Source organism: Brassica napus, chromosome C3, assembly GCF_020379485.1.
Source record: "Brassica napus cultivar Da-Ae chromosome C3, Da-Ae, whole genome shotgun sequence".
Taxonomy (NCBI): Eukaryota; Viridiplantae; Streptophyta; class Magnoliopsida; order Brassicales; family Brassicaceae; genus Brassica; species Brassica napus.
The window spans coordinates 18,269,065-18,279,753 of record NC_063446.1 but is presented as its reverse complement, the minus strand read 5'-3'; the positions used below and the strand labels follow the sequence as shown (position 1 = coordinate 18,279,753).

Below are 10,689 nucleotides of genomic sequence, written 5' to 3'. Positions count from 1 at the left end.
CATTAGATCAGGGAAACGAGAACACACTCAGGACTTCTTATCCTTTTTATCCATCTTGCTGATCCTGAGTGGCTAGCTCATCTTTAGCTAGTTCCCACCCTGCACCTTAGCCTTTATTCCACCTTCATGCATTTGTTTTTCAGTGTCATATGTGCAGATATGTGCAAAAAGGTCGGAGAGGAAATGATCAACGCAGCCTCCTACTCGTTACTGCTGCAGAAATTATGTCAGAAAGGAGAACAAGCCGATTAAGGGAGCAACCGCTCTATAACCAATGAACTGTGCAAGACCAGGGGTGGAAAACCAGAATGGTCGCGAAATCAGAACCACCAGTGGCACTCAGAACGATCATGTATTACCTCCTTCTTCGTCACATCACCATATCAACATTCAAAAAAAAAAAAAAAAAAAAAAAAAAAAAGAACGAGATTAATGTGATGGAGAAGGGGAAGAAAGAAAAGAAACATGGAGCCACTGGAAAGGTCGAGCAAGAAGTTGGTACCAAGTATTGAAGAGTGTGTAGAGGAAAGTGAAAAGCAGAACAATCAGTTGCCTGTTCCGTCATCAGAACAGTCGCACCAGATATAGCAAAAACGAGTAGAGGTTGTGGACATCAATGGATCTATCCTCTCTTGCCATTTTGTGTGATATCTTGCATCCTCTTCAATGAAATGGTAGCCCCTAAACACTCTTAACTCCACCATTAAATAGCCTGTTCCACAACTAGACCGCCTACCCTGAATGATGCCTGTGATGAAAAGCTCACGCTACTCTTAAATGAATGTAGGGAGTTCTGTCTCGATAGTGTTGCTTTTTCAGGTTTAAGATGAAGAGTATGGAGCCGATTTTTGAACATCAGTCAGTGGGGTTCCGGTAAGGGTGTGTTGTCCTAGTTTTACTGCTTGTATGGTTCAGAGATTCGTGGTTAAAGTATGGTTGCTGAGAATAGGAGAGTTCCCACACTTTCAAACTTTTCTCCCTCTTCTTGACACTTGACATTGTTTGAGGACAAACAAGGATCTAAGTCTGAGGGAATTGATATATGGTGTTTTATACATCTTGTATATATGCTTTTAAATTGGTTTTCAAGTCTTTATCGAGTCTTTCTAGTCCTTTTGGAGTCATTACAGGTCTGGAGTTGCATTGGATGGGAGATAGACCAGCTGGAACAAAAGAGGCATAAAACAATGCAATTTGGTCGTTTTCACGCAGAACAGTAGTCTTGATGACTGTTCTGGATAGCGGAGCAACCCGAGTGACTGTTCCGAGTGAGTGTTCTAGCGGCAGAGATTTTTAAGGAAACTACAATCATTACGGGATTTGCCCTAATTATCCCTATTTTCTCTCCCAGCCGCCTGTGGCTTTGATATATCATATTTTCTGTTTCTCTTTACCATTCTACGCTATTCTAGACAGAAGAAAACTATTGGAGACTTTTGTGCTTTTGGATTGTAAAGGGAGAAGGCTCCATCTCTCTCACCATAGAGAAGATTATCCTGAACCCTCTTTCTATCTCTTTTATTATGCAGTTTCATTCAGGATCTATGTCTTTGATTGCTTGCATCATGATTGAGTAGTGATCTAGCTCGCCTAGGGTTTTTAGGGTGTTGAAATATGAGCTAAACATAGATAAGCTATTCTTGATTATTCTTCATCCATACTATTCTTAAGGCTTCCATTAATCTGATCACTTGATGTTAGATCCTAAGTTTATCGCCTAGCTAACCGCTTAGGAGATAGCTTGACATGTATTGAATGAGCTTAGTATCCCTAATCAGCGAAAGTAGATATTAGGGTAGTAAGTGAACTGATCGGACCTGATCTCTAAGGCTTGCAGTCGTTTCTCATCTCAACGACAGTTAGATGATGGGATCGACCAGCAAAGAGATCACCACCACGACAGTGGGGTGTTCCAGCTGAGTGATCCGAGTTCTAGAAAGCACTGCATCGCGCTTGAATAATTGTTTGGCTCTCGCTCAACACCCAATGAAATACCCTAGGCTAGCTTCTTGTTAAATTGAATCAAACTCTAGTTTACTTGTTTTCCGCGTCACCAATTGAATTGAAAACCATTTTCTTCTTAGCTTGTCATTGAAATTTATAAGAGTAAAGTGTAGAGTGGTCCTCTGGATTGAATCTAAAGTACTATAATCACAACTGTTAACTTGGCAGTAGCAAAGATTCATATTTAGTGTATCAATATGTTATTCAAATTTATATGTAATATAGTATTTTATTTACAGATTTTGAAAATTTTAAACTATATATTGAATTTTAAAATTTTAATATCATTTAAATGGATTATCCGAACCTGAACCAAGCCCGCAAAGATCCGAACCGAACCCGAACCAAAATTTAGAAATACCCGAATGGGGCTGAAATCTTTAACCCCGAAAATCCGAAACCCGAACTGAACCCGAATGGGTACCCGAATGCCCACCTGTAATATGTATCAAGTGTAAATGTCCCACATCGAAATTTTATAAAACTTATTAACAAGAATGATTACTATAAATATAGCATCCTCTTTGGTTTGAGTAAAATTAAATGGGCTGCAGTAAACACAAAGCCTATCTTTTTGATTAGGCTTAAACAACAAAAATTTTATTATTATTTGAAAATTTGTCGAGTAATAGTTTTAGTTATGTTGAATCGACTGTTTAAATCATTACTGATTTATTGCGTCAAGTAGCCAAAATCGCGGTGGCTGACCTCTTTTAGCGATTTCCGGCTGCAAATCCGGTAAATCGGCCAAGTTTTTGAGTTTAAAGAAGAGAATACAGTCACCATGTGAAAAACATGAACAATTCTCTAAAATGTTAAACTTCAAATGCTTTCCCGCATTTCGAATTAAATTTTAATAATATATAACAACATGAACTAACAAATATTTGACACATTTATAGGAAACTTACAAAGAAAAAATTGTGTCATTCATTAAAGGTGAAAAAACTAACAAATATTTGACACATTCTATTTTTTTTAAATATTTTTAAAAATAAATAATATAATATAAATCGTGGGTAACGAGATTTTATTGATCTAACAAGGTTTAGAATATTATATATTTTCAAGATTTTAAGAAACAACTTATGCAGAAATCTCTATAACCATTAAATATATTTGAGATTTTTATATATGAAGTGTAAATGTCACACATCGGAACTTTGTGAAACTCATCAACAAGAATGATTACTATAAAAAAATTTCCTTTTTCAAAATCCTAAAAAATAGATTTGAAAACAACTTATTTAATATATTTTTTATTTCCTAAACTCTTAATGAAAATATAATTATAAAAGATTATATTGAGCTTGGTTTTTCAAAATTGCTAATTAACATGATTGTGACACATGGTAGTTATATATTTAAAAATGCGATATGTGTTAAACTCTATCATAATCAAAAATATATTTACTAAAATAATAAAAACTATTTTTCTTAAAAATTAATTAAAAATATTATTTAATAGTCTTATTATTATTATTATTACTATTATTATTATTGTTATTATTATTTTCAAAAAAAGATAAAAGATAAACATTAACTTTTTAAAAAAACGTTAAACAAAAATATATTGTAAAATCCTACAAGTACAATAAATTATTTAATGAAAACATGAAGAAAAACTAACTTTAAAATAAATAATATTACTTTTTAAAAGCATAATTAAAAGAAAATTGCAAAAGTACTTTTATTATTTTATTATAAGTAATAACTTTCCTTTTTAATAGATAATTGTATGTTAAAAATTATGAAAAAATAGCTACAAATATTTCACATATATATTTAGGTTTAAGCTTCCACATATTATTTTTAAAAAACACAATAGTATTTACATGAAAAGTATTACCTGAGTATTTTTTTTAATTTTTTGATACAACTCAACTTTTTATTATCATTATTATATCTTATGGTGTTAGCATAACTTTTAATTTTGATGTTGTTGTCGTACATGAGTATGTGTGGATATGATAAATATGCGTTTGTATGTATAAGACAAAATATATAAATAATTAAACATAATTTTTCTATTAAAATAAAATAGTTGTATAAAAATCTGAAAGAAATAAAATAATTAATTTCCTTTTTAAAAGTCTAAATAAAATAAAAACGTAAAAGTAATCTTTTTTTTCTTATAATTAACTAACTTTACTTTTTAATAATTTTGTGTTAAAAAATATAAACCAAAATTAAGTTCAAATATTTCATTTGATATGATTGTGATATGTGTTTCAATTAAAAAGTTATATTGTGAATGTGTCGATAAAAATTTCCATTATGTGAAAATAACTTCTTTTTTTCCTAAAATCTTAAATAAAAAAGATTTCCAAAAGAAATTTTTTTGTTAATCTGAACCAACTAAGACTTTTTCCCCTCTTTTTTTAAATCGTGACTAGAGAGAATTGTAAACTTTTATTTAATAGTAATTTTTTAAAAAACAATTAATGATAAACATGATAGTAACAATTATTCAATTAACTGAAAAAATGAATTTTGAAAATTGTAACTCTTAAAATAGTTAATATTAACCGGGAATTGTTATTTGATAGAATTTTTTTTAAAAAATCCTAGACACAATGTAATAGTAAAATATTATGTAATATTAATTTTCTTTTTAAAAATCCTACAAAACTGTAAAAAGAATATTTGATAGTTGTTTTCATTTTTTATAAAAAAAAATCATAAACAAAAGAAATTTGTATAATATTTTTAAGTTCTAACCAAAAGAGAATTGTAAAAATTTATTTGGTATTATTTTTAATTAACAAAATAAGTGTAAAATTAGTATTGATACGAGTTGTAAAAATAGCAATTTTAAAATATTTATTAATAACTAAAAATAATTATTTGATAGAAATATTTTTTTTTTGAAATCCTAAACATAAGATAATTGTAATAGGTTATATGCCAATAATTTTCCTTTTCAAAAATCTTAAACAAAATTATAAAAGAGTATTTAATATTATTTTTAATAGTTTTTAAGTGTAAATAAAAAGGAGATTTATAAAATACAATGTTTTCATTTTTAAAAATCCTAGAAAAATAAAATTTTAAAGACTAATTTAATATATATTGATTCAATTGGTGTATTTAACTTTCATTTCTTTTTACTTTTCATTTCTTATTTTGGATTGTGTTCAGTTTAAATGTTTATGCATAATATTTTGTCTAATCCTTAGCATAAAATTTATAACAACTCATTTATGCACCATGATTATAAAATACAAATATTAACTTGAACTTATGTGTGAAAACAAGTTTTAATTATAAAATAAATCTCAAACAATATATACAAAAAACAATCATAATACTATAATAAAATGATTTATTATTTTATTGTTATTATTAAATTAAACATCAAACAAAAACCCGTTGCGTTGCAACGGGCTCATATCTTGTATTATATATTTTCAAGATTTTAGGAAACAATTTATGCAGGGAATCTCTATAAGCATTAAATATGTTTGAAATTTTTATGTATATGAAGTGGAAATGTCCCACATCTAAATTTTGTGAAAATCATCAACGAGAATGATTACTATAAATATAGCATACTCTTTTGATTGAATAAAATCAATTGGGTCATAGTAAAACCAAAGTCTATCTTTTTAATTGGGTTTAAACAATTTTTTTTATTACTCTTTGGAAATTACTTCGTGTAATAGTGTTCAGTTATTTTAAATCAACCGTTTAAATCTTTAAATAGTGCCAAAATCGCGGTAGGTTACCTCCATTAGCGTTTTTCTAGCTGTAAAACCGGTAATTCAGCCAAGTTTTTGAATACAACGAGGAGAATATTGTCACTATGTGAAAAACATGAACAATTCTCTAAAACGTTGAACTCCAAATGTTTTCCCGCATTTTGAATTAAAGTTTAATAATATATAAAAACATGAACTTACAAATATTTGACACATTTATATAAAACTTAAAAAGCAAAAATTGTGTAATTCACTAAAAGTAATTTAGACGTTTTAAAACACAAAACCACTTAACATATTTTTCTATTTTCTTGATAGTTGTTCTTTATTAATATTTTTAAAAATAAATAATATAATATAAATCATGGTTAACAAGATTTTATTGATCTAACAAGATTTAGAATATTATATATCCTCGAGATTTTAGGAAACAATTTATTTAAGAAATCTATGTAAGCATTAAATATACTTAAGATCTTTATATATGAAGTGTACATCTCCACATCGAAACTTTGTAAAACTCATCAACAATAATGATTACTAGAAATATAGCATCTTCTTTCGTTTGAGTAAAATTAAATGAGCTCTAATAAACAAAAAAACTTATCTTTTTGATTGGGTTAAACAACATCTGCGGTTTGACACATTTATATAAAACTTGCAAAGAAAAAAATATATGCGCTAAAGCACGGGTCAAAATCTAGTATTCTATTAAAACTGAAGTACAAATAAAATTTTACCATTCATTTGCTTTGATATTTACAAGCAATGCCATTCCCTTTTATGATTATATATAACTTAATCACCTAAAACTAACTGAACAAAAAAGATCTTCCAATTATTTACTGGTTCAGTTTTAGCATGTTATTCAAATATGCTATTTATTGTGATTCTGTTAAGATATGTTGTGACCATATTTAGCTCTAATTTCCGATTTTGTTTGAAATCGATTTCTAATAGTTTTAGATTTATAGTAATATGTAGATTCTGATCTTTACCGATTTTAGATTTATAGTAATGCGTAGATTCCGAATTCTACAAATTTTAGAATGATAGGTTAAGCGCGGAATGTATTTTCCAAATATTTCTAGATTACTATTATTTACGTAGATCATGTATTCTAAATATATTAGATTCAATGAAAAAAATAGATTATTTTTTCTACTGTGTTGTCTTTTCTACTTTTTGTAGAACAAAATATGAAATTATGATTTAAATATTTTTAAAACTAGACAAAAAAATACCAATAAGTTGATATATGTATTTTATCAGTAGTTACTATTTTGTTTGTAAAACTATTTATTTAATTTATGTTGGAAAATACTAAAAGGTATTAGAAGAAAAAATGATACAAAAAAAAAATTAGCCTAATAGAACATAATTATCATTTTTTTCTCCAAAAAAAACAAATTTCCCAATTATATTCTTCGTTGAACGGTTTTATTATTTTGTAACTGTTGACCAAAAATTTGTCTCATAACTTAACAAGCATTTAATGAACATTTAAAAAATTCCACACACACATATATATAGATACTAGAAACTTACATTTGATTATAATAAAAACAAAACCGAAAATCATTCGCAAAACGAATAATTTGAAGTTATATACAAGGATAATATGTATATAGTAAATACTCTTTAACATCGTACCAACCCCATCAGACTAACCACGAGGATCTGCCTCACTAATCAGAACCCTGACCAAGCACATAGCCACGTCCGTCGTTATCATCTTTCCCTGCTTCGCCAGAACACGGCGGCGTGTACCCGAGAAGGCCAGCAAGACGATCACTGTTATCCACGCGACCATGGTGGCTCGTGCAGCAGTGACAAGTATCAGAAGCGACAAAGCTGCGGCTAGAACGAATCCTACAAATAGAAAGAGTTGGTACGAGGGTGGATTTGTGGCTGATTTTGCGGTGGAGAGAGTGTAGAATGAAGAAACGAGGAGAAGACATGAGAGAGTAACGGTGGTTGTTGTTGCTCTACTTTTGCGGAGATCCATAGTGAACGTGATATCAAAAGTGGGCGTCTTATTTTTGTTGTAAACAACGCTCAATGGAACTTGAAAGAAAATAAATTAATTGACTGGTAATTCATTGGAAAGCATGTGAGGGCACATGGGAGAGGTTGAGTTTTATGGGTTGTTTAGAAAATAATTCATGAAGTAGGAGACACATAAAGGCATTGGGTGTCTATTTTGTTTTCTGTTTTTTTTTAAAATAAAAATATGATATTTAAATACCATGGGCAAGAGCATTGAACAGACAGACGCATGGGAAAGATGGAACAAAGGAATCCTCATTTATTTGGAAAAATTCAGGAGCAGTGTATGTTCGGCTTCTCTGATCGATGAAGATTATCTAATATGCGCAGTAAGTATTTTCATTTTTTGTCAGAAGGGCACTAAAGTTTTCATATTTTTGTTTTAATATGGAGTGAAATAATTAATTAAAATATTTATTTTATGTTGTAATAAGCTATTTATCTTATAGCTTTTCAAGGGATAGACATTCATATATTCGTTCGGATTCAGTTAATTTATTCGGATTTCAGATTTTTAGAGTTAGAAATTTAAGTATGATTTGGATATTTACAAATTTTGGTTTTAATTTGGTTTGGATTTGGTTCAAATCATTGCAGGTTCGGTTCGGGTTCGAGTTCATGTATACATTTTAATTATGTAATAATTTTTTCAACAAAAATCTAAATATATTTAATCCTCAAAATCCAAAAATAAAAATAATATAAAACATGAGAATTTGAATAATGAAAAAAAAAATGAATAATAGAAGACTAAATACTTAAATTTACATTAAAAAATAGTTCAGTTTAAATATTTAGATGGAGAAAATATATATTTTCAGTATTTTGAACATGTTTTGTTAGTTTAGATATTTTCATATTATTGAATATCTAATAGATATAAAATTTAAAATAATTAATATATTTAAGTATAAAATTATATTTTAGATATTTTCGGCATCCAAAATATTTCATTGTGGATCGGATCCGGGTCTGGTTATCCGGATATTAAATTTTTAGATCCATTTGAGTGCTTAACCGTTTTTAGTTTGTGTTTAGTACTACTTTCAAATCAAGTTCCGATCGGTTTTTTGGATCCAAATATTTTATCCAGACTTACTTTCTTCTACTAATATAATGAAAAATAAATATGTAAAACAAATATGCTGAGTTTATTTTACGTACATAATCATTGGACCATACTTTAAGAATCAATAAAAATAGTTTGGCGTCGTGTCAATATTGTTGGGCATGTTCCAAAATTGACATAGTCTATAACCAATAACATGTACTTTCGTAAAACAAAAATTATTGGTAGATATAATTCAAACACGATACAATCGAATGAAATGAGTTAGAATTGCGTCGAAAATATTCATGTGTGATTTTTTAAGTTGGACGATCCATTAAAAATTTATTTAATATTTCTTTTTGATATCTCTGTGATCTTTCATTTATGAATTATAAGATTCTCCATATATTTAGGAAATATTAAATGTTAAAATATATCTTTTACTAGGAAGAGAAGGGATGAGGGCCAAGAATGTTTGTATTGTATTCATTGTCATTTTGTAATGCATAATAGTTTATCAATGTTTTTTTTTGTTTTTTTTTGTTTTTTTAGTTTATCAATGTTATGACATAGGAAGAGAAGGGATGAGGGCCAAGAATGTTTGTATTGTATTCATTGTCATTTTGTAATGCATAATAGTTTATCAATGTTATGAAATGTTTATCAATGTCATGTTTTAGAAATCTATATTATTAAATCTGAATTATCTTTTGAAAAAAATCCTTTACTTCATCTTATAAATTACAATTTCTACCACTGCATTTATATCATTTTTAATAATATCAATCTAAGGTAAATCAAATAGTTTGTGATAAAAAAAGAAAGGTAAATCAAATCATTTGTATCTAAACATAATATTCCTTAGAAAATATACTATCAATTAGTTGGAAGTAATTACCATTACTAGAGCTGTTCCCGGGCTACGCCCGGGTAATTTCCATGTAATTGTTAAAGTAAAATATCATATTAGATTAATATATTTTTATCTAAATTATGATAAATATAAAATAGTATTTGGATTAAAATAATCACTGAATGTAAGAAGAAAAGAAAAAGTATTATCGATTGTTATTGGTATTTATTGAAGAGTTATTCTTGGGTTCACCCCCTAGGGTAAACCTCTAGGTTCACCAACCAATAGGATTTTATTATTTTAAAATTCGATATCTTTTAAAAAATGAAACAAAATATTGTCAAGTTATTATGTTTTTAAAATAAAAAGGTAAAAAAAAATAATTGTTACAAAAAAAAAAGATTTTTTTTTTAAATATTGTTAACGTCGTCAGCAAAACACTAAACCCTAAATCCTAATCCCTAAACCCTAAATCCAAATCTCTAAACCCTTGGGTAAACCCTAAACCCTTGGATAAATCATAAACTCTAAATCAAAAATACTAAACACTAAAATCCTAAACCCTTGAGTGTTTTAGTGTTTAGTGTTTTTGATTTAGAGTTTATGGTTTATCTAAGGGTATAAGATTTACCCAAGAGTTTAGAGTTTCGGGTTTAGGGTTTAGAGATTAGGATATAGGGTTTAGTTTTTTCTTAAAAATATTTTTTTGTAATTACTACTATTTTTATTTTTTATTTTTTTATCTTTTTATTTTAAAAACATAATATAACTTGATAATATTTTGTTTCCTTTTATAAAAGATATCAAATTTGAAATAACATAATCCTATTGGTTGGTGAACCTAGAGGTTCACTCTAAGGGGTGAACCCAAGAATAAGTTTTTATTGAAACAATGGTTTCATTGACGTAGGAAGCGGTAATGTAAAATATTAAATATTTAAGTGTTAACAAAATATAAAACAATTCTATTATGAATATAAGACAACCATTATAATGATTGGTTCTTATTTGTATAAAATATATATGCATAG

General features: G+C 28.0%; 1 protein-coding gene across 1 annotated transcript; it reads right to left on the bottom strand.

Annotated features, from left to right (window-relative positions):
* Positions 1 to 7,203: 7,203 nt before the first annotated feature.
* Positions 7,204 to 8,627, bottom strand: LOC106386458. Its single transcript, XM_013826307.3, has one exon. It carries the CDS (start codon positions 7,711 to 7,713, stop codon positions 7,372 to 7,374), a length of 342 nt encoding a protein of 113 aa, XP_013681761.2. The 5' UTR covers positions 7,714 to 8,627; the 3' UTR covers positions 7,204 to 7,371.
* Positions 8,628 to 10,689: the final 2,062 nt, after the last annotated feature.